Consider the following 24,418-nt stretch of genomic DNA (forward strand, 5'->3'; position numbering starts at 1 on the left):
GAAAGGAAGACAAGAACCATTAAGACTTTGCACAGTATTGTGCAACATGTGTCTTTTATTAAATGTTATTACACATTCAGTGCAGATTTTGATAATCAAGAACTAGATATGTTGTAGATCCACTGAAAAATTTTACCCAAATTTTCTATTTTTGTGTTAGAATATGAGAGTGTGATTAAGAGGAGATACTATAAGTACACACACAAATATATATATATATATATATATATTTTTTTTTTTTTTCAAAGGTGCAGTGTGCAGGATTTAGTAGCATCTAGCAGTGATCATTCGAACGTAACAAAAACAACAATTCTTATTTTCAAGTGATTATACACTAATTAAAACATACATACATATATTCCATTATTTCTGCCAAGTCCGTTCTGCTAGATGCCACTACATTTTTGTTAAATTCTTCTTCATGTTATATTTTTTACTTTTCCAGTTTTGTAGAAAAATAAGAACAATTAAAATATCAAATAGTATTGCAAGTGGACCTTGAGTGGAGATTATTTTGTCAACTGCTGTGCCCAAGGTTAAGAATGAACTGTCAAACTCAACTTTTAAGCAAAAGTGAACCAGAAGGTCTAAAAGGGCTCAGAATAATGGAAAGTTTGAACATCTCCACTTCCAAACAACTAAACAAACTCCATTTGCTGACACTAGAAGGTTGTTTTTATATTACTCACCTGTAAGTCTTCATTTTGTCTCTCTCTCTGTTTCCAGACTCTCCATTTATACTGGCCATCAAACAACAAACAGGCGTGAATGGAAACTTGTTAGACAATAGAGTAACATTAGCTGAACAAAACAAAACATGCAGAACTTCCTCAACAAAGGAAGTTGAATGTTAAAGAAAAAAGTGGAGTACACACCCATTGATATTTTGGCATATTGTGTATGTATGCATCGCACATTAGTTTGCAGTTGTTTGCTTCACTGAATGAACAACCAGATTGTCTCCAGTTGTACATTTCATGTTGACTTGTGCAGTAGAGTCAAGTAGATTTTACTTTACTCTTTTTTTACTCTTTATATTGCTGTGATTGTTTGTGTTGAATAGGACCTGCAGCTGTGGATACAATGTTAATACAACTACGACTAAAGTTCAGACATTAAAGCACACTGAGAAAGGCTTAAGGCTGAAATGTTTGTGCTGTCTTCAACTTCAGACTAAGAGTCTACAGCCATGCAAGCAGCTCTGTGAGTCTATACTGACATTAGCATTCAGCTCAATGCTAATGTCAGCATGCTAACAGGCTTATAATAATGCTAATGCTCATGTTTAGCAGGTATAATGTTTACTCTGTTCATTCTAACCACATGGTGGAGCTGCAGGAAAAGGCAGGGGTCCAAAGTCAGTATAATTTATTATCTGGGAGCCATGTATGTCTATACGAAATTCCAGGGCAATTCATCAAATAGTTTTTGATTGACCAAAGTGGTCAACTAATTCCCATTTCTAGATGGGATCCATTGCCACACTGCTAACATAGCTAAACTGTTAAAAGTATAAGAAGCCTTTGGACAAAATTAGTGATTGGAGACCTTTTGTTTTTTTTTGTTTGTTTTCAAGTTTTGTTGTGCTTCAGTGGTGGATATCACCATACAAATATGTATTAAATGACACACAGATAAAGTGAAGCTTTTGGGGCCCCTGAGGGTCACCAAAACAAACTCAAACACAGTCTGGTTTATATGGTACAGTATATTAACTTTGTTAGTCATCAAATTATATATTTAATGTAATTTAAATTAAAAATAGATAGATAATATATGACCTGACTTATATCAGCCAGTTATTCATCACTTACACCAGCCTGTTAGCTTTCTCTGATTCAGTCTGTTCAGCCATAAGAGACAGTCAAAAGTAAGAGTTTAATGGTTTGTTTTATCAAAGAATAAAGCAAAAGTACATTTTTCAATCTCACTTTAAACATTTTTAAAGTATTCTGACTGATTACAAAAGTTAATTAAATACTTCATTATGACAACATGATTAAAACTAACAATTATAATACACAATTATTGTACAGATTACGTGCCCTCATCTCCACATTAATATACCATGTGATTCTTAATGATTCTAAAGTTGCAAGTTTGACCAACTTGTTATAATGTTTGTGAAATGGAAAAGCTACAAAGTAGTATGACAGCATGATGTGTCTGACTAGTGTTTCTAATGACTTGTTTTAGTATGTCTGCAGCTGAATGACCATGCATTAGGTTGGGAGGTGAAGGGGCTCCACTCTCGGTCAGAGGATGTTACTGGATGATTGTTTTTTTCCGTCTGATGTACAACACAAAGTAAATAGCCATGGCGACGAGGAGAACAGTTAGGAGGACGATGCAGACAATTACAGCCACTACAGGGCTGCTGTAGTTGCTCTCAGATGGCAAACCTGTGTGAGAAGGGAAGAATGACAGCAATAAGATATCAGATGAATTATACTTCATGGGTACATTATTAAATGTTACTAATTACACACTCTTCACACTAGGTCATTACAGTACATTTATTCAGATACACACATATGCACAGTGAAAAATACATCACATGTAATGAAGATTCTTACCGTAAGAAGTTGCGTAAGTTTGAGGATCTCCTGAAAAATTAAACCAAAACCACTGTCAAAATCGACAAGATTCTGTTTTTGTACAGTTATTGATAAAAATGAACTGACATTTTGTGGACATACACTTATTTGTTTTCTTGCAGAGTTTTAAATGAGGAGGTCAATACTGCTTGATACTCGATCAAGTAAATCAATTTTCTCTTTCAAGTGAACTATCTGTTTTTGCATACTGTATATTTAAGTGTGAGTACCACAAAAAAGATGTTCGTTATTGTAAGAGCTATAATGGATTTATCAAAAAAGACAAATCCTGAATATTACTATATACTGAATTATTCATCAGGCTTAAACAGGAAGTCAGATTAAATTGGTGAGGAAATCAAAATTGGCACATTTTGAGGAAATATTGTTACTGTAAAAAGTCATTCTGATAGGATGACGGTGTATCTTTTCATGTGGTACTTTGCCCTAAAGCTGTACCGGTGCTCTGTTTGCCCACAACTATGGCAGGCGAGGTGACTGTAGCGTTGGCCACCACATCCTGGGCCTCCCTCTTTCTCCGACTTTGGGAACAGTCCTGTTCAAAATGAAAAAAAAAAAGACATTCAAAACTCTGCTACATGATGTATGTATTAGTTACAAATCAAAATGATGTATCTGTCAAGACTCACAGGCATTAGTGTGCTACACGTGGACACCTCACAGAGCCTGGTGACGCAGTGCAGGTAGAAAGTGGAAACTGTCAGATTTTTGTGCTCCACAAATCTGAATGCCTCAAAGGAGAAGTGCGCTTTCTGAGACTCCCCATTGACATCCACCTTAGTTTGTGCGTCACGTGTACACCTTGGGGGAAAAAAGAGACGGGTTGTGTGACTGCATATAGGGAAATACAAAGAGATAGCTTGGACGTGAATGTCACAGTAAGTACTATGTGGTTATGTATATGCGACTCACCCTACGAAAAGGTCATAATAGGTTTTGAGCATGGGATATGGACTTGTTGTTGCATAGCATCTGTCCAGCAGCACATTGAACCTTTGAGGACAGAAAGGAACATTTTAAGAGTCTTTTTTTATGAATATAACTAACAGAACTGGAAACTATAAAAGCGTAGTTACCTTTCTGTTAGATTGATCGCTTGAACTGCAACATAAATCTTGGTCTTGAGGTTGAGTCCTGTTTGTGGGACACTCAGTATCTGTTGATACTGTTCATCCTGTTCCAAAGAAAAGTAAGAACAAAAAAAAGTTATAAAATGTTGTATAATACTCTATGTACAATTTTATAAGCTAGAGTAAGTTTTACTTGGTAGAGCTGCATGCTCAGTGTGCTGACGAAGCTCCCATTATTGTCTCGTATGGCAAGACTCACACCAGATCTGTATTGAACGAAAAGAAAGTCATATTACGTATGAGAAATTTGGATAAATTAAAATGTAGTTTGGTCCGTGCTCCTTTCATGAGCGTGCAGGTGTTATTCTGGGTGTCACATGGCATACTCACACGCCCAGCTGAGTGTTGTTCAGGAGATACTGCATCGGGTAGAGGCAGGAGAACTTGTATAGGATCTCCGGGCGGTAGGTGATCACACCCGCAGAGGGGTCTATAGAGGTAATGCTGCCAGAGATGTTGACATACTGGACATTTGAGAAGTCGGCAAACTCTCCAGAACCAACTTTATTGATTATCTATCAAAAAAGAAACATATATTTCTCTGAAAATAGTTTAAATTAGTCCTGAGATTTACTGTTTGATACATGAATTCAAAGTATTATGACTTGTAAATCCTTGGTTTTTATATTATGCTAAAATAAATCAATTAATGTATTTGATAATGAAAGCAATTGTGTTGCATACGTTAAAGTTATTTTCGCAGACAGAGGTAGAACTTCCATTTATGGGGAAACTGAATCTTAAGACTGGTGGGTCAACGCTCCAGTCAGGAGTCCCAAAACATTCAGGTTTGTTGAACTGGCTATTGAGGACCATCAGGGACTCATTGTAAAGCGCTTGGTACACTGGGCAAATGTAGATGCTCAGGTCCATATGCTCAGTGCCGCAGACCACAGTTATGTCCGAGTTTTCTAGGAGAGATTAAAAAAAAGGGAGGACATTAATCAAACTGCAATGGAAGTGTGAATACAAAGAACATATCAAAGAAAATGCCACAAACCTGGAGCTCTGTTTGTATCACTAGTAATGCAACCATCTGGTATCTGTGCTGCAGTCCTCAAAATTAGGCCAAGCTGGCACACAAGGAGGACCAACCACATTGTTCCGAGTCTGTGAGAAAACATTAAGAATAGGAACCAAAGAATTCACCATGTTCTTTCACAGGACAGGGTTTTGAAAGAAAACTTTTCAAATTTGGCCAATTTTTTTGAGATCACAGATTACAGATCAACCTTCCTATGCATGACGGAAAAGCCAATAAAGGTAATAAGGTTCCTTAAGCCCATTATGTAACATATACAAAAAGTAGTCACTTGAAAGAATAAAGAAAGACTGGCTTCTACCTGAGCTGTGTCATAAGTTATGCATAATTATACATCATTTTCATCAGGAAAATAGACATATTGTGACATGAACTTACTGAAATACTAAAATTCAGATGCATCTTTGAATCAAGAGATAATTGATGGGAAACTTATGTTCTTCCTCATAATCACAACATATCTTGCATTTTTTCATATCAAGCAAATCAGGATGAAATGGCATTACTGATTTAAACATTTGATTTAACCCAAACAATCCAAAAACAAAATGACTATCTGTCAAATGCCTTTTTTCATTGTTGATATAGTGAGATCATTTAAAAATAATGTTTCTTATTAATATATTTACATTAGTGTATAGTATTTTTACACTACATTATAAATAAATATTATCTAATTGTTCATACTACAAGGAAAAACAAGGAACTCACCTGTAAGTCTGCATTTTGTGTCTTGCCATCGGCTACCAGATCTCTTCATTTATACTGTCCCCCAAAGGGGCGTGTGAGGGAATGTCTCTGACAATCGTGTAACATGAGCTGGGCTTTAACATCTTTATTTTTCTCAGAATTACATACATTTGAAATTTGAATAACAATAAATCTAAAATAAACTTACTTTTTTTACACAGTTCAGCATGTCAACTGGCCTCAGTTCACCCTCTGTTGATTGTAACCTCTCTTTTTCTTGAAGGCATCATGAGCAGCACTGTCAGCTTTCTGCCACATACTGTAGCGATTTACTGGTGTAGGGTGACAATGTGTGACAATAACAAATCATTTGTGTGCATGTTTGTAGAATCTCTATACATTTTGGTAATGGAGTTAATGTTTTAAGATAATGGTAGAAAGTAATTTGGTGAAAACAATAGAATATCTTAATCAGCAGCTGTGATTACTGTACGATGTGTTGTTTTAGCTGAACATATTCATCAAATGAATCGATTCTATCAATCTCAAATTATTAGTTACACATTTTCTGGGTTCAAGTGTTCACATTAAATTTGTATTAAAGATTTATAATGAGTCATAAAAAATGTCTGCAAATTTCCCAGTAATACTCAGCCTGTTTTTTGGTCATATTTGAAATGATTAAGCTTCATGCTATATGTCCACAGCTTGGCTGTATTAGTAATGTGATATTATTGATCTCAGCAGAGATTTTACTGCAAAAATGCACTGCAAAAGCTTGTTATTTAAAGACAGATACAGGAAATTGAATGTGAGCGCTTTGCATTCATGAACGAGTTGCTGCATTTAAGTAATAACAAATAATCTGATGGTGTAGATAAAACTGTGTATTCCAAAGTTTATTTATATCACATGAAATAAACTGGAATAGGAACGTTCGAGTCCATCCCCCTACAGCACCAACCCCTGATTATGTTGTTGAAATTTTCAGCAGCTTACCAGCAGTTGCTTTAAACTTCCAGTAATGCATTAGCAATCATCTCACAGTTAGAACAAAATATTCAGTAAGTTCATGTGCAGGATTATGCAACATAAATGACTGGAAAAACACTTGATTGCTGTCTTGGTTGTTGGGCAGGGAGAGCGTTACATAGGAAACCATAATGTACACACGCAAACAATGTTTTATTTTTCATAAGCCTATGAAAGAGTGGGATCAGTGATCTGACCACAAGAGTCCTCTTTGGAGATCTTTTGATATGATAAAAGCGTCATTATTGTTGTTCAGAGTGTGAGTTTTGTAATGGATCAGTTTTTGTTATGGCCTCAGGCTGTAAACTGTAAATAGAAAGTTTCAGAGTCATTTTGTACAGTCTGCGAATAAAAGACACACCTATCCGAGAGACGAAAGGGACTTCTAACTTTCATGGTCCCTGAAGAACATCACAATACACTGCGAGGATACCTCCTGAAAAAGGTGCCTGTTGGATTACTGGAGACGTATCCAATGTCAAATGCCAGTTTTAATCTCTTTTGTTGACTAAATAAGCATTTGTCTGCAAGCCATGCCATCAGTGTTACTGAGGGCACATTTCGTCAAAACCTGGACCCAAAAGCAACAAATTTGGTCACCCATGGGATATACTCAGACCAACAGGGTATAGTCTTGTGGCAGATTTAGGTCAGGACCCATAATCAAAAACACAATTGCACCATATAAAAAGGGAGCTGATACAGAAAGTGTTTACCTAAAAGTACAGTTCACAGAGGTGTCATCCCATTTTCACATGAGTCATGACTCAACTCGAGTCTGTAGTCCTATTTTCTCGTGAGTCATGATTCAACTTAAGTCTGTATACTGACAACCAAAACCTGAAGCTGAACTTTACATATTTTACTTAAGACCATTGCTGATAATGTGTCTCCTGAGAATGTGACAGGAAAACCAGGTATTGTGAGTTTTTCTTGAATGCATGGATTATAGTGGCTGGCCGATTTGAGTTTATCACAGATATATCAATGTCTGTGCATATTTTGGCCAATAATAACAAGAAATCATGTTACAGGAATTCCAAAGACATGTTTGAGGTCATTTAGAAACAGTGTCACCATTACAGTTTTTCAGAGAGCACTTACAAGTCTATTTTTCAACTGTAAAATGTTCCGCTCAGAACATATCTTCATCAATTCTGTAATAGCCAACTTTAAGGGGATAGTTCATGTTTGGTTCTTATTTGCTTTGTGGCGGAGAGTTAGATGAAAAGATTGATATCATTCTCATGTCTGTATGGTGAATATATGTTGCTTGTAGTTGTTTATGATATATCTTTCAAGTTTAAAAATTTGTCAGCATATTACTAATGGATTCCTACTAACTACTCCAAGTAGCCGAAAAGGAATGCCAAATATAAATATGTCACAGGACAGTTGAGGAAAAGATCCTGCTATAACTATCCATGTCTAAAACTCAAGTGCTGCTATGAAAATGCATGCTATGCATGCTTGAAAACAAAATGGTTACTTTAAAGACACAAGACCCAAGTCAGACATCAACTTGGGGACTTGAACTTGAACTCATCATCACCCAAAACTACAAACCAAAATCATCTAAGCTCAAAGGTACACTTATTGGTTTTTGGAGCTTTCAGTTGCATCTCAAGCTCTTTATTCAGAAAAAGGAGCTGGTTCAGGTGTCATCACATGACCAAAGTGTGAAACTTTAGTAACAAGATACACAATAAGTGGTCACATACTGGGGAGAGATTGTAAGCACAGTCACGGTTCAAGGTTGGTCTTTGATGGCTTTCAGGGCCAGCTATGTTTGCTAAATGAAGTCTGTGATATGCAGTTGAAAGCTCTGAAAGCAAGTAAGTGGACCTTTAACCTTAGATTTGTGGTTACATATACTGTTCAAAAAGTTAAAAAATGAAATGTGCTCAAACTTGACTTGAACTTGAACATAACACTTGGTAACACAAAATATCAATAAACGATCCCTTTTAATGAAGCATTTAACACTTTCAGCTATTTTCCCAGGGTTTTCTGGAAGCATGCTATCTTTTCCATTTTTCCCAAACAACCATAAATAAAGAGGGCTTTTAGTTAAACTTCTACAATTCTCAGTTTATTCTCGGCATATAATGGCTCCCTCCATATGTCCCTTTGAGTCACGGGATTGTGTTTGGGAATTGAGCTCTATCATGTGCATCCCTTACACTTTGCAACAATACCAGACCAATTTACACAACATTCTCATGTGTCTGTGAATGTGACTTAAAGAAATTTGAGGAATAATAGGCTTCATATACTCTCAATGGGAACAAAAGTGTGTATGGATGCCTACACATGAGACATGAATGGTAATCATGTAAGTCTCAAGGGACAAAACAAGTGTCTTGTCTTGTGACACTTAATGGCAGTTTAATGCGCATCCACTAAGAGGGCTCTTGGGAATATTTCAGTAACAAAGAATACAGTCCATTAACAGCCAAAATTACATAAAGCACAGGCCACAGTGAACAAGCAATGCTTTGATAAAATCTGACATTTTTAATCAAGCTAGTGCAGACATGTACTGTAACAACTTGAGAATTCACAAGTTAATAAAGGATTGTTAAATATAGTTATAAAATATATAAATATATCATGATGTTCACCCTTTTATTTTGTGCAATTCTGCAAAATCTGCTTTTTCACATCCAGATCTGCTGACTGTGTAAGCTCCAAATACACCACAGCATGCTCAAAAATTAATGTAAAATTTAAAGAGTGTTATATCTTATTGCTGATGATATTTTCTATATTACACTTTTATGGTATTGTATAGGTTGTACATATGAGCAGATCAATTTTATCTGATCTTATCATTTCCTTCCTTTTTTCTGATATACTTTTACAGGGTCACATTAACACAAAGTATTGAATTGTATTGAAAATGAGCAGCTATTGACTGTAATAAGACCTTGCTGTGCACTGAGTCACACTCTCAGGAACCTGCAACACCTAAGCGATAACATGTTGTGACTGTAACATAGGAGGAGCTCTTCTTTTAAGGTCACATCAGGACAAAACTCTTGCAAGATTTGTAAACCAATCCTTGGGCTTGTAATAAAACTTGATGTTATGTGACCCACTTGTTTTTTTTTTTAGGAACCCACCTTAATATCAGTATCTATTCTCTCATGGATATTGGTATTGTGCTACAAATTGTGTATTTTAGACGTATTAACCCACATATCTTTGTCCTTGATGCTTCTAAAATGACTCACTGGGTTTTAAACTGGCACTAAGGTGTAGTTAACAATGCACTTCATTTCTTCCACAGATCACATTAGCTAACCTGATTGACAGTAGACAAAACAAGGCGAGGCAAGTTTATTTATATAGCACATTTCAGCGACAAGGCAATTCAAAGTGCTCTACATAACATTAAAAGCATTGAGACAAAGTGCAAAAGAGAAAAGAGAATAGAAAACATAAATAAGCTAAAATAGAATAAGATAGGTATAAAATACACAAATGAAAGTTACAGTGCAGTGTATGAAATGAATAATTATTTGATTTAATCAAAGTCAGCGGCATACAGAAAAGTCTTCAGCCTCAATTTAAAAGAACTGAGAGTTGCAGCAGACATGTAGTTTTCTGGGTGTTTGTTCCAGATATGTGGACCATAAAAACGGAACACTGCTTCTCCATGTTTAGTTTCGACTCTGGGAACAGAAAGTAGACCTGTCCCAGATGACCTGAGAGGTCTGGACAGTGCATAATATAGCAGCAGATCAGAAATGTATTTTGGCCCTAAAACATTCAGTGCTTTATAAACAAACAGCAGTATTTTAAAATAAATTCTTCGACAGAGAGGAAGCCAGTGTAAAGATCTGAGAACTGGAGTGATATGATCCACTTTCTTGGTCTTAGTGAATCAGCTGCAGCTGTCGGATCAATTTTTTAGGGAGACCTGTGAAGACAGCGTTACAGTTGTCAAGTCTACTAAAGATAAATGCATGGACAAGTTTTTACAAATCCTGCTGAGACATAAATCCTTTAATCCTCAATATATTCTTCAGATGAGTAGGCTGACTTTGTAATTATCTTAATGTGGCTGTTGAAATTCAGGTCTGAGTCTATGACTACACCAAGATTTCTGGCTTGGTTTGTGGTTTTTAACATTACTGATTGGAGCTGAGCGCTGACTTTTAATCATTCTTACTTGGTTCCAAAGACAATTAGTTAAGTTTTGTCTCTGTTTAACTGAAGAAAATTCTGGCACATCCAATCATTGATGTGTTCAATGCATGTTCAATGTGTCGTCTGCATAATAATATTTTGTTTTTAATAACCAAATCATGGCTCATAATCTGAGCCAGTGGAAGGATGTAGATGTTGAATAGAAGAGGCCCCAGAATGGAGCCTTGGGGAACTACGTATGTCATTTATGTCCACTCAGATGAGCAATTATCTATAGATACAAAGTAGTCCCTGTCCTTTAAGTAGGATTCAAACCAATTTAATACTGTGCCAGAAAGTCCCACCCAGTTTCCCAGTCAGTCTAGTAATACGTTGTGGTCGACGGTGTCAAATGCAGCACTGAGATCTAATAATACCAAAACTGAAATTCTGTCACTGTCTGTGTTTATGTGGATGTCATTGAAGACTTTTACAAGAGAAAACAGTGTACTGGGCAAAGTGGGTAACTGCCATTTTTTGAGGACTTTGCACTACTTAAGTACAGTATCATACCAAGGCAGGTTCTGCATTAAATTTGTGGCCTTTTCTTGAAGAAGGACCAAAATCTAGTTTTAAGAGCTTTCTTATTTTAGTTTATATTGTGCTCATATGATGCAAGTTGTGTTTGATCACATAATCACTGACACACTGCACAGAAATGAAGATTATAATTATTGTCAATTAATGTATTATTTCTGATTCATCATTTAGCCCATAAAATATCAGTAAATCAGGAAAAATTCCAATGACAATTTCCCAGAAGTCTAAGGTGAAATTTTTAAATTGCTTGTTTTGTCTGACCAACAGTCCAAAACCCCAAAGATATTCAATTTACAAATATATAGAAGATAGACAGGAGAAGCTTGAACCAGAGAATACTTCAATACTCATATTCAGATACATTTTCTGTCTCAACTAGTCTACTAATCGAAGGCTTCTTTCAGCTCTAGACTGCATAAACTAAACTATATGCATACTCATACAGCATTGTTGTCTAAATGTTGTGCCAGCTTTGAATTATTTGGTTACTAATCCTAAATAAAAAATAAAGAGGAAAATGAATCTATGGAAATGAAAACAAAAATATCTTCCCAACCTTTTTGGCTTGTGACCCCTTAAAATTAAGTAATGTCTACTTATGACTCCTCAGTTACACGTTATATTATGTAGACATGAGTTGTGAACAGTTCAACCAAATACTGATATTGTCTTTTTAGACTTTTTAATATAAGGGACTTTCAGTGGCCTGAAGTGGTGAAAGCATCCAGGAATTCATAACAAAAAGGTAAACATTATATAAAAATCACATAGGCTATAGCAGAAATAAGTAGGCCTATTTGTTTCTTTCTTAGCCCCTTAATCATCTTGGGCAAAGGCTGGTTTATCAGCTGTGCAGTTCCACACTTTCTGTGTCAAGTTTTGTCAAGTTAATCTAATGTAACATAATTTTCAGAATATCTCCAATAAAGCACAATATTAACTGACAGGATGGGCATTCATGCAGGCTGTTCCTGGATGATATAGCTGCGTCAAAATCACTATAAAGTGCTTTTGGTGTCCTTATCAGAATCACTCAGACATCATGACTCAGCTTCTGGCAATGATGTTAGTCACTGTTAGGTCAATCTAACTCAGTTAGATGTTTGTGTAAATGACTAGGCACTTTTTATTTTAAAAGGAAAACATTGTTAAATGTTATTATTTATTATTATTATATTTGTATATATACATATATATATATTTATTATTATTATTGTTGACAATACAATGGAATGATAGGAGGTGAAAGCCATTTTCAGACAAAATGACTCTGTCTGCTATGTAATGTTCTGATATTTTATGAGCTATGACTTATCCACCAGATGGATTAAAAGAAAATGTTTATACTGTTAAAATGTAACATTACTGATAATACAAAATGAATGTGTCCTGTTATAAAATGTTCAGAGGTGACCTTGTATTTTATTTTACTTAATGTTATTCTCAAGTGCTGGATTCTACATTGTGTATGGTTACCATATCCTGGCTTCTGTGTGTCATAAATGAATGAGTGTACCTCAGATGAGTTTGCCAGCAGCAGTGTTTGTATTATTGTAAGTTCAAACATTGTGTTTCATGAACGATAGTAATAAAGTTGTGAAGTAAATTCTAACCATATCTAATTCTTATCTGTTGCATATGTTACTGTTATTTTAAGATTTTAAATGTGTAAATAGGTCTAATTGCAGAAATAGGGGTTGACTGCTAACTGCTAAGCTATAGTAACTAGCAGGTCTGAATAGCGTATAAACAACTGTGGGATTAGTGAGAAAGTCGCTAAAAGTATGAGTACTTGGGCAGAAATGTACAGTGGCTAATTAGTTGCTGTAATGAAGAATATAGCTAAATTAACAGGGTTGAGAGCAGAAAAAAACGCTACCAGTAAAAGAAAACCAGAAAGGAGACAACGAGCTTACCGCAACATGTCAGGTCACAACTTCATCTGAGCAGAGGTTAATGCAGCATTTAGACACACTTTGAATTTGGATTATTATGACGATAATTGTAACTAAAATCACTTCACTGAACAGGCAGGGGAGATGTTTTACTTGGTACCTATGTTTCAACAAACCAGGGTAAAAGCCAGCTTGCAGCAGCCAGTGCTAGCGAGCTAGCTGTTACAGGCTAACATTAAAGTGAAACTTTGGTATTTTTCAACCTGCCCTACTTTCCCATCTTTTTGTGTCTAAGTGACTAATGGGGACAACAGTTTTTGAAATCGGTCCAGTATTGAGCGAGAGCGCTGCAGCCGCAAATGTATTCCAATGGGGCAATAACACCCGTCAATGTACATCCACTAAAAGTGCTTGTTTTTGCCACTGACAGGCTCAGATTCTTATTGTAAGTCTCTGACAACATTATGGAAACCATACAGAGAAATAAAATGTTTTTCTTTACCTTTCGCTTGATCCAATCTCTTTGTTATTTTGTCCAACCAAGCCTTGCTCAAGGAGACGTCTCGTTCTGACATTGAATTGTTGAAATCAGCTAAATATTCAGCCATGACTTTGAAAATCTATTAGATAATACTAAGTGATGCTTTCTGTACTCTAACACAACAAACTCCTGGCACTCCTCTCTCCAACTCTGTCATGGCTGACTATTTAACTGATTTCCACAACTCGCAAGATTATAGCGGCCAATTACAGCTCGCAAAAATGTTTTGTTTCTCTGTATAGTCCTTTCCATAATGCTGTCAGACACTTATAATAACAATCTGAGCCTGTCAATGGCAAAACAAGCACGTTTAGTGGATGTACATTGACGAGTGCTATTGCCCCATCGGATTACATTACAGCAGTTTTGCAGCTGCTGACCGAAGCGCTTTTGCTCAATACTGGACCAGTTTCAAAAATGGTTGCCCTCATTAGTCAGTTAGACACAAAATGATGGGGGTCGGAGTTGAAAAATACCAAAGTTTCCCTTTAAATTGAGATTTCCTTGGCTTTCCAGAATGTTCTTTGCCCTTACAATGCAGCATCAACATTCACTACTTTGACTTTTAACGTTATAACTGTTGACTTTAACATCATTAACTAACCTGTGATGAAGTGTTTGCCACAGACATATCCAATTGTTTACCATTTTCATAATCTCTGAAGCCACAGATCTCTTCTTTTGTCTCTGTCCTTCACTCTTTGTGGAAGCAAAGGAAATCTTAAACTGTTTTTTTTTTTTAATTGTTTGACGTGCAAAATGCGACACAGCAGCTTTTGGGCATGGTGCCACTAGTCAGTTACAGCAGCGTTTGTTTTCACCCAAAAGGGGGCGGGGTCGGTCTTACGACAGGGGGGGTAACGTATGCCTGCTCTCTTGTATTCCATGGTTCTGGTAGCAACTGCTGTTCATCTGTTATCCATATTTTTAATTGGACCATTTAGAGAGGCAGCGAAATTGGTGGAGCAGGATTGGCCAGCATCGCTCCTCCTGTGTTCTAGAGAGTTCTGAGTGGGGATGTTGTTCAGGAGGCGCGGCCGCTCCCACACACACCGACCGACCGACAAACGGACTGACGGACAGCGGGGATCTGAGGACCCGTCAAGGCGACAGTCACTCAACGTGAAGCCAACCTGCAGTATTATTAACTGTCACTGTACAACGTAAGACGACACATTTAACGGAGGTGAGTACAGTTGGTCAGATAATGTGTTATAGTAACTTTTACTGGTCAGAGAGATAACGGTTACATTAACGTTAACTAACAGTTACACTTATCATGCGTACGTCATGAGTGTTAACGGCTGATAAATATACTTTATTAACCGTTAAAGCAAATTCTTTAGGTAGTTAGCTGATGCCAGTCATTGTTGTTGGGTGTCTTTTTGCTATTATTCAGCTGCTCATCTCAATTTTCACGAACTTCACTTATTAAATTGACCCTTAACGTAACTTTTTTATTACGTTATTGTGCACACCTTGGTTAACATCTCATTTTGAACGTTAAATCCATTGACGTTAGCTTAAAGTTAGAGAACATGGCGAACAACAGGTACTAACTTGCAGTGTGACATGATGCTGCTAACACGCTTGTACGTCATGATTTGGTTTGCAGCGTTGCTGGTCTGTGTTGAGATGATGCGTTTATGCATTTGAGTCTAGTTTGAGGAACAACAATGCCTTGCGTGTGGTGCGCAAGTTTGTTGGAAGTGATAGGAAAGGTCCAGAAAGTTCCCATTTCCACCCTTCCCAAATCTGATGTGACACGCCCTCTGACCGGAGCTGCTGCTGATAGCTGAGCTAATGATGCAGCATAAACATGCAGTATCTTTATAATCTTTTCTTTTATACATGGAAAAAAATCATCCCTGCCGTCCAAACCACATTAATAATCATTAACAATATTAGGGAAACTACTGTAAGATCCAAGTTGAATTGTACTGAAATCGTATACCTTATTTACATGCATTTTTCTCATTAGTTTCTGTTGTGTAAATAAAAATGCAAGTTAAATTTTGCTTAGATTTGCACACAAAACTCACAAGGCCCTCCTCTGGTACTGATGGGGAACTTAAGAGCCTGGTAGGTTTCCTCATATTTCGGACATGGCTTCATACTTGGCTTGATAAGCAGCAATGTTTTCTTTTCTTCTCTGTCAAAAGTCTTGTAACAGGCACTTGCACAGCAACTAAAGATAATTTTATTATCATTTAGGCTATAAAATCTTTAGAAAATAGTGAAAACCAGACCATCACAATTTCTCAAAGCCCAAACTGATGCTTTCAAATGTCTTGTTATGTGTGACTAACAAAGATAGATGGAAAATCAATGAATCCTCACACTGGAGAAGCTGGAGCTAGAAAATTTGTTACACAATCAACAATTACACAAGTCATTGTTACAACTCTTATTTGCACTTTGCTAAACTGAACCTAAAAAAGCTTCCTATCATCCGAGCACAGACTGGTTGTTATATCCTTCATCCTTTTTCACCCCTAGTCATGTGAACCCCCTCTGCAATGGCTCTTTGTCCTCCCAGGGGGACCCATCCTCTAGTTAGAAAATCACTGCCTTAGGAAGCAGTAATGGCCTCCTATGTGGGCTTAATATAGGCTGACATTACAGTAAATTGATGGTCTGCTGTTGTAGCAACACTAAACATGGGCCCTGCTCCAAGAAGTTACTGCTTACTGAGTTATATAGATAACTTCTGAATTGCTGCCCTTATTGCTGATTTTTTAAAAAAGTTTTGAAATAGGAATACGAAATATAATCTCCCAGGGCCTAAGGTTACATATACTCATTGCTTTTTTGTCTAATAGTCATAAACCCAAATATATTCAGTTCACTATCATATAGGCTAAGACAAAGAAATGCAGTAAAATCCTCACATTTTTTGAAGCAGGAATTAATTTTTCAAAGTTGCAGTGCTATAATTAAATAATAATGAAGTGAAACGAAATGGAAGTTCAGTCTAATTATCAGGCTACTGTTAATCTGATTTTTGGAGCAGGCTCACACCTCTCTGTTGTCTGTTGTTGCCATAACAAAATCAGCTGTTGGCATGCTGTCAAAAGTGGGGAGGCTTGAAAACAGGTGCTAGGGACCCTCACTTCACTGAGACAGTTTGTTTCCACTTCTGTTTGAGCAGCTCAGACTCTGATAATAGCCTCATCACCCCATATTACAAATGTACATGGTAGCTAACCACAGTGCTTAGAGAGAGCTTAAGTTGCTCATCTGTCATACATCTGAATTACCAGTGCGTCATGATTTAACAATTTATCTGTGATATTTTTATCATTATCTCAGGAGCCATGTCCAAGGGACCAGCAGTTGGTATTGACCTGGGAACAACCTACTCCTGTGTAGGAGTGTTTCAGCATGGCAAAGTTGAGATCATTGCCAACGACCAGGGAAACAGGACCACACCCAGTTATGTTGCCTTCACCGACACTGAGAGGCTGATTGGGGACGCAGCCAAGAACCAAGTGGCCTTAAACCCCAACAACACAGTATTTGGTAAGAAACATTTTTCCAGACAAATGAATGATTAGTGAATAAATTATGTTTCTGCTTATTAATTGCCTCTGTTATTTCTGCTCAGATGCGAAGCGTCTTATTGGACGTCGGTTTGATGACAGCGTCGTCCAGTCAGACATGAAACACTGGCCCTTTACGGTCATTAATGATGCTTCACGTCCGAAAGTAAAGGTGGAGTACAAGGGCGAGACCAAGACCTTCTACCCAGAGGAGATCTCCTCCATGGTGCTGATTAAAATGAAGGAGATTGCAGAGGCATACCTTGGCAAGGTAACCCTGCATGCTTTATTTTTTGCAAAATACATTTTACAAACTTTATTTTTGTTTGTTAACAAAAGAGGAAGTTTGTATGAGTAATACACACCTCACAGAAGAATTTTCTATGCTTCTACTATATTACTACTATTCTTCTATACATGTTCCCTGCAAAATATGGAAATATAAACAAAACACTGCAGTATTTGTGTCCTGTTTACTGCAGTTCCGGTGTTGTCATCTCAAATGTAACTTAATGTGATGCAAAAATAAATAATAATTAATGTTAACTAACATAATTGACCACTGTGAATTGCATTTTCTCTTTGCAGACCGTAACAAATGCTGTAGTAACCGTGCCTGCCTACTTCAATGACTCTCAGCGCCAGGCCACCAAAGATGCGGGGACTATCTCGGGACTTAATGTCCTTCGTATTATCAACGAGCCAACTGCTGCTGCTATTGCTTATGGCCTGGACAAAAAGGTAACAATATGCACATCAGTAAGCACCTGTAATTTCAGTATTACTGGTTATTTTGAGGATTCATTTTTCCATTTGTGCCAGTTTTTATACTCCAAAATGTGATATTTGTGATCAGTAAAGTACAGTAGTTTTGTACTGTGTTGTAAGGTTTTACATTTTTGCAAATTTCAGGTTGGATCTGAAAGAAACGTCCTCATCTTTGACTTGGGCGGTGGCACCTTCGATGTCTCCATCTTGACTATTGAAGATGGCATCTTTGAGGTGAAGTCCACAGCAGGTGACACACACTTGGGTGGTGAAGACTTTGATAACCGCATGGTCAACCACTTCATCTCTGAGTTCAAACGCAAGTACAAGAAAGACATCAGCGACAACAAGAGGGCAGTGCGTCGTCTGCGCACTGCTTGCGAGAGGGCCAAGCGCACGCTGTCATCCAGCACTCAGGCTAGCATCGAAATCGACTCTTTGTACGAGGGCATCGATTTCTACACATCAATCACCAGGGCCAGGTTTGAGGAGCTGAACGCAGACCTGTTCCGTGGGACCCTGGAGCCTGTGGAAAAGGCTCTCCGTGATGCCAAAATGGACAAAGCCCAAGTTCACGACATCGTCTTGGTGGGAGGATCCACACGTATTCCCAAGATCCAGAAGCTGCTGCAAGACTTCTTTAACGGAAAAGATCTCAATAAGAGTATTAACCCTGATGAGGCAGTGGCCTATGGTGCAGGTATGATACTTGTATGCCTATAAATCTAACACTGACTAAAAAAAGACAAAGAGCTGCATATTTAGACTCAAAATCCATCTGTTTGTTTCTGCAGCTGTGCAAGCAGCCATCCTGTCAGGCGACAAATCGGAGAATGTGCAGGACCTGCTGCTGCTTGATGTGACCCCCTTGTCTCTGGGTATTGAGACTGCTGGAGGAGTCATGACTGTACTCATCAAAAGAAACACCACTATTCCCACAAAGCAGACCCAGACTTTTACCACCTATTCAGACAACCAGCCTGGTGTCCTCATTCAGGTACGATTACCATCTGACTGTCTTTGGATTAAAAAAAAACTCATTAAAAAAAAAACTAAGAATGGTTTAAATTTGACATGATATTATATCTGCAGGTGTTTGAGGGTGAAAGAGCCATGACCAAAGACAACAACCTTTTGGGGAAATTTGAGCTGACCGGAATCCCTCCTGCCCCTAGAGGAGTTCCTCAGATTGAGGTGACCTTTGATATTGACGCCAATGGCATCATGAATGTGTCTGCGGTCGACAAGAGCACTGGGAAGGAGAACAAGATTACAATCACCAATGACAAAGGTAACCTGTGAAGACATTAACGGCTGTATCTTAATAGTGTAGCCGTGTTTTCTTCATTTGAAATAAAACCTATCCTCCGCTCTCCCACCGGTCAGGTCGCTTGAGCAAGGAGGACATTGAGCGTATGGTCCAGGAAGCAGAGAAGTACAAGGCTGAGGATGATGTCCAGAGAGAGAAAGTGGCTGCCAAGAATGGCCTGGAGTCTTACGCCTTCAATATGAAATCTACTGTGGAGGACGAGAAACTGAAGGACAAGATCAGTGATGAGGACAAACAGAAGATTCTGGACAAATGCAACGAGGTCATCAGCTGGCTGGACAGAAACCAGGTATGGGTTAGAAGGATAGTCTGGGCTTGTGGCTATATATTTCTGTAGTATCAGTGTGAATTCAGTTTTTCAGCGCTATGACAGTGCAAGTTGTAAAATAATTCTCTCTCTTTTCTCAGTCTGCAGAAAAAGATGAGTTTGAGCATCAGCAGAAGGAGCTGGAGAAGGTGTGTAACCCCATCATGACCAAGCTGTACCAGAGTGCAGGAGGGGCTCCAGGGGGGATGCCAGGTGGTTTCCCCGGAGCTGGTGGTGCTCCTGGAGGAGGGGCGTCAGCTGGCCCCACCATTGAGGAGGTTGACTAAACGAGAGGTTTAGTCTGGTGCATGAGCTTCTGCTCTGAGCTTGTTTTGAAGGGTGACTGCTTTTGAAATATCACACAGTCCTAAATCCCTATATTCAAAAACATTAACCACATCTGTTTTGGGATTGTTCTCATAAATTTTGCACTTACACTGTGGCTTTTTTTTTTGGTAGGCAGCCTTTCCAGGTGTCTATGTTGTGTTCACTTAAACCAGTTTATTAATGTCTGCATTACCACAGTGTGTCTTCCTTTTCTAAGTTGGTTTATGAGGCTGAAATGGTTGCTCTTTCTCAATACTTTGCACAATAACACTAAATAAAAATGTTTCTGAATTTGGACCCAATGCTCATCTTTTCATTATCAAAACATCTTTTCATTACAGTTACCACAACAACATATTCTGATATAGATTTTGGATGTCACTGAATGTAAAATCTATACTACTCACATGTAGAGATGCACACAGATGCCTCTTTTTGTTGTAGTAGTTTTTAAATTTGTCCCTCCAAGAAATTACATTAATCACATAGCTGTCGATTTATAACATTTACAACACACAGCTTGTGTTGTATACAAACTTAAAAAAGTAGATCTGGCACAGACATGTTTTCTGTAAGTGGAAGATATTTATCACTCCAAAGTGCAAGTCACTGAGTTGGTCTTAAACTGACGTACAAGGAGCTGTGTCATCACCAGTAGTGGTGTCACAGACACTTAAGCGCACCTCTGCTTCTATTAAAGTTTTATTGCTGTACTGACTGTAGCAAGACAATGTAGAGGACAGACGAATGCAGTTTTCTCATTTATTTTGCTTGTTCATGAATATTTAAGTTTACAGGAAATGGTTGGAAAGTTCATAGGACTGTTGGTTCCTCAAGGCCATTTATCATAGACTAGTGCTTGTGTGTGTGTGTGTGTGTTCTTAAGTCTTTAACAGGTCAGCGTGAGTTAGAGTTTCTTGGGCATTCATGCATCCGGTAGGCACACATGTAGAAGATACCTAGAAGAGCGAGATTAAGATTAGGTTTATCTACAGAATATGAGCATTAGAATGAGGAAAATGTGGTTTCTACGTGTGTTTACAGATGTTAAAGTGCCATTATGCATACCTGAGAAGAATGTGAGCACCACTGCAACCCAGCCCATTATATAGGACCAGGAGAATCGCCAGCTGCCATAGCGTTTACCGTAGTAGTTGACTGTCACTCCTGTGTAGACAGCCATTGCCAGTAGCACAAAGAAGCCTGCATGAGATAAAATGACCAGGTTTAACCGTGCAACATCTACAGGTACACTACATCAAATGTTGTTAAATGAGGGGCTTACAGGAGATGAAGAAGAGGATGCCGGCTGCAAATGTCTTGTCAAACCCGTCAAAGGAGGAGTAATGGATGAAGGCCATGACACCAATCACAATCCCAATGAAACAAGCCAGCAGAGACAAAATCATGAAGGCCCGGGTGGCATCCCAGTACGCTGTGGGTGAAAGAAGACAAGTTAAGTCTGAGACCTGGGAGAGAAGACTAAAAAATGTCAAAATCTATGAAGTATCACTACTAATGTAAAACATAGTCAGAAATGTTTCATTCTCACAGTCATTTCTAGGTTTCTTCATTCAGGACACACAGCTCTAGCTTGCCATCTAGTGTTTGGCAATGTATTTCTTCCTGATTCATTGTGTTAAATGTAGGATAGATGACTGAAAATGAACCCTTTTTACCTAGTGTGAACTACATGACTGGTGCAAATAAAAGTGCAAACTATGCCTTTAAAGTCACCAAAATAACCTGTAAGCTTCTAAGCAGTAATCTCTTAATACAGCACTTCTACAAAAAAAAACTTCCAAAGACTACTTGGTAACTTCTTGGTAATTTGCATAACAGAAAAATACATTTTCAACTTCTTATGCAGCGGACTCTAAGCCATATTTTATCAAACACTCCAACACAGCTCTAAGGAAAAGTAACCCCTCCTCAGGGTTAGTGCCGAGGTCACGGACTGATTGTCAGCGAACTAATAAATATAAATGAGGATCTTCCTGGGTCTCTTACCGATGCTGTCTGTGTGTGTCATGCATTTCCCAGGCACACAGTACCGCCACAGGCCCTGGTGCATGTAATTGCTGGAGTGACGGTACTGCATCCAGTAGTCAGTTGCCGTGGAGACAATGAGGAGTATGTTCCCGACTCCAGCACAGAACAACCCACCTCCCATGAAGCTGTACATCCTGCCAAAAAACACTGACTGACACACAGAGAGGAGCAGAGCAGGGTCAGGGCCTCACCACATCTGGGCCCAGCTATGCCAATTACAGCTGGCGCTTCCTGTTACAGGGCATGGTGCAACACTTGGGGATATGAATAAAACAATATCTAAATGCATACAGCAGGATGCCCCAATGTTATGCTGGAGTTATAGCTAGATCTGATGATAGAAACATTACTCATTAGTCAATAACACTGAGAGGAAATGTACAAAGTTGACAAGCAGCCAGCTCAGTCTGACATGTCATTAACCTCTAGCACTGACAGACTGAGTGCCGGGTCCATTAATACATATGCAATTTTTAAGACCATAAGGTTTCCAATGATATGCTGAACTTTGGGAAAATGTGTAGGCCTATAAAATGATGCACAAGACATTTAGAATTTTAAAATTTTTGATTGGCATACAAAGTGGATTTATTCCCCTAATTTTTATGCTATTTAAAGCGATTTTTACGGCAAAATCAGGGTTCAAGAGGTTAACCACCAAATTCAGCAATGAAAGAAAAACTAATTTGTATCTATTAAAAACGGAATATTGCGCAGGTGCATACATACAGCATTTTTACACGTTTTTTTGTATTAATTACTTACCTTTGTCCTTTTTCCCTCAGAAAAAGTCAGAGATTCCAATATTTCGGGTTGCCAAAGCACAGAGGAGCCCAATATTGCCCAGAGTGGCAGGAAAGTTTTGTTTGTGCACAGGAAACCAAGCGAACAAACGGGCTGATGGAACAATGGAGCATGCTGAGCCGCAACCAATCACAGAGGATGAGTTTTGTGTTTTAGGGAATCTGCTGAAAATACAAAACTGTTATAGCGCTGCGCACAACTCAGTAATACTGATGACACAGGGCTTTCAATTCAAAATGCTGCACAACCACACACAGTAAACTCATGGTTCGCAATAGACTTACCTTTAGTATTGCTGGAAAAGTTAATTAGATGAAGATTATTTTTTAATTTTTTTTTAAAGGAAGTCACCTGTTGATTTTAAACACATTTCACTTGACATTTTTTCAGTTTGGGGAAAATCCTACTGCCTATTTGTTGATGCCGCGTCATTTTAAATACAATCCTCTGTACCAGCTTGGATACAATATTATTGAAATTCAAGTTGTGCAATGTACTCATTCACATAAAATCAATCCAATCATTTTTCAGTATTGTGAACTGCACTCACGGTGTGATTTTAATCTTTCCATCCCTCATAATAACTGTGTAACACCTATAACAACGTGTAGAATAGAATATTATAAGTAGTAATATATAACTGTGTCTGTATAAGTATAATATGATAATGTAGTAAAATATATATATATATATAACAGTATAGTATAATATATAGAATGTAAAATATAATATAGTATAATGTAGTAAATATAGTAATGTATTAAGTATGTAATATATAATATATATAATATATATATATTATAAACTAATCTAATCAACTGTTGTCGTACTGTAGAGCACGAGTGCAAGTTACGCTATTTATACAAGTGGATTCATATACATAGCAGCATATACAGCCTGCTAAGACATTGCATGTGACAATTAAAGGATATCATGTACTATAAGGTTGATGATGTCACAAGCCTGAGCACAACGCTCTGAACATCATGTAAATGTCAGCTCTTCAGAGTGGGTTTACATCTGCTAAGCAGGATTTACAATTTATGTGTCATTATTAATTATGTTGAAGCTATTGTCCTATCACATTAATAGTTTAGGCCTGTGACATCATCAACCTGATGCCTCTACCTGCTCCTGATGATGCTTTTACAGTGATATCAAAAGCTTGAAACAGCAACAATGCTTCTATGTTTTGTTGTTGTTTTTTTTTTTTTTTTTTTTTTTTTTTTTTTTTTTGGAGCAACACTTCTCTTTAAACATCGGTACAGCTTCTGGTGATTTATATTTAATTTCACACAAAGTGCAGCCACCTTTGAGCTCAAGAGCGATAAGGTTAATGGACATCACAGTCATCATGTATGTCTTATTTATTACCACTAGATGGCGCCTTTTATTAAGTATTGCAGCAAAGATTGATTCAACACTTTCCATAAAGCTGTTTTTCTCTTTGAGGTTCTCCCCTAAATCTTACTACAAATCGGTGTTCTGTCATCAGTCATTTTTTATTGATGCAGAATTATTTTTTACACATTTCTTTTTATATTCATAATGACAATAGCTTCTGCTGATGAGTTTTTTGATCCCACATACAGGATCAGATACAGAT

At 37.7% G+C, this 24,418-nt stretch overlaps 3 protein-coding genes across 3 annotated transcripts; 1 reads left to right on the plus strand and 2 right to left on the minus strand.

Moving 5' to 3' along the window:
• Positions 1–1,794: 1,794 nt before the first annotated feature.
• si:dkey-4p15.5 (zona pellucida-like domain-containing protein 1) lies at positions 1,795–14,493 on the minus strand. Its single transcript, XM_067594991.1, has 11 exons — positions 5,502–14,493; positions 4,749–4,858; positions 4,433–4,659; positions 4,079–4,263; positions 3,882–3,954; positions 3,695–3,792; positions 3,531–3,611; positions 3,248–3,419; positions 3,057–3,153; positions 2,577–2,606; positions 1,795–2,402 (listed from the first exon to the last, which is right to left on the minus strand). Exons 1-11 carry the CDS (start codon positions 5,528–5,530, stop codon positions 2,266–2,268), a joined length of 1,239 nt encoding a protein of 412 aa, XP_067451092.1. The 5' UTR covers positions 5,531–14,493; the 3' UTR covers positions 1,795–2,265.
• Positions 14,494–14,662: 169 nt separating this feature from the next.
• On the plus strand, positions 14,663–20,253 carry hspa8b (heat shock protein family A (Hsp70) member 8b). The gene is made up of 9 exons (XM_067594990.1): positions 14,663–14,868; positions 16,995–17,204; positions 17,290–17,495; positions 17,813–17,965; positions 18,137–18,692; positions 18,787–18,989; positions 19,085–19,283; positions 19,379–19,611; positions 19,731–20,253. Exons 2-9 carry the CDS (start codon positions 17,000–17,002, stop codon positions 19,914–19,916), a joined length of 1,941 nt encoding a protein of 646 aa, XP_067451091.1. The 5' UTR covers positions 14,663–14,868; positions 16,995–16,999; the 3' UTR covers positions 19,917–20,253.
• LOC137186235 (lens fiber membrane intrinsic protein-like) lies at positions 20,093–23,391 on the minus strand. The gene is made up of 5 exons (XM_067594992.1): positions 22,774–23,391; positions 21,967–22,159; positions 21,242–21,391; positions 21,025–21,159; positions 20,093–20,915 (listed from the first exon to the last, which is right to left on the minus strand). The coding sequence occupies exons 2-5, from the start codon at positions 22,139–22,141 to the stop codon at positions 20,854–20,856; spliced, it is 522 nt and encodes a 173-aa protein (XP_067451093.1). The 5' UTR covers positions 22,142–22,159; positions 22,774–23,391; the 3' UTR covers positions 20,093–20,853.
• Between the last annotated feature and the right edge of the window lie 1,027 nt (positions 23,392–24,418).

This window comes from Thunnus thynnus, chromosome 7 (assembly GCF_963924715.1).
Source record: "Thunnus thynnus chromosome 7, fThuThy2.1, whole genome shotgun sequence".
Lineage (NCBI taxonomy): Eukaryota > Metazoa > Chordata > Actinopteri > Scombriformes > Scombridae > Thunnus > Thunnus thynnus.

Coding starts and splice junctions, on each gene's coding strand:
- si:dkey-4p15.5 (XM_067594991.1), bottom strand. CDS start 5,530: ATGGCAAGACACAAAATGCAGACTTACAG. Junction 4,859..5,501: donor CACAAAATGCAGACTTACAG/GTGAGTTCCTTG, acceptor GTTTTCTCACAG/ACTCGGAACAATGTGGTTGG. Junction 3,793..3,881: donor TGAGCATGCAGCTCTACCAA/GTAAAACTTACT, acceptor TCTTTGGAACAG/GATGAACAGTATCAACAGAT.
- hspa8b (XM_067594990.1), top strand. CDS start 17,000: ATGTCCAAGGGACCAGCAGTTGGTATTGACCTGGGAACAACCTACTCC. Junction 17,496..17,812: donor CAGAGGCATACCTTGGCAAG/GTAACCCTGCAT, acceptor TTCTCTTTGCAG/ACCGTAACAAATGCTGTAGT. Junction 19,284..19,378: donor TACAATCACCAATGACAAAG/GTAACCTGTGAA, acceptor CCCACCGGTCAG/GTCGCTTGAGCAAGGAGGAC.
- LOC137186235 (XM_067594992.1), bottom strand. CDS start 22,141: ATGTACAGCTTCATGGGAGGTGGGTTGTTCTGTGCTGGAGTCGGGAAC. Junction 21,392..21,966: donor GACACACACAGACAGCATCG/GTAAGAGACCCA, acceptor TTTCACCCACAG/CGTACTGGGATGCCACCCGG. Junction 21,160..21,241: donor CATCCTCTTCTTCATCTCCT/GTAAGCCCCTCA, acceptor TATCTCATGCAG/GCTTCTTTGTGCTACTGGCA.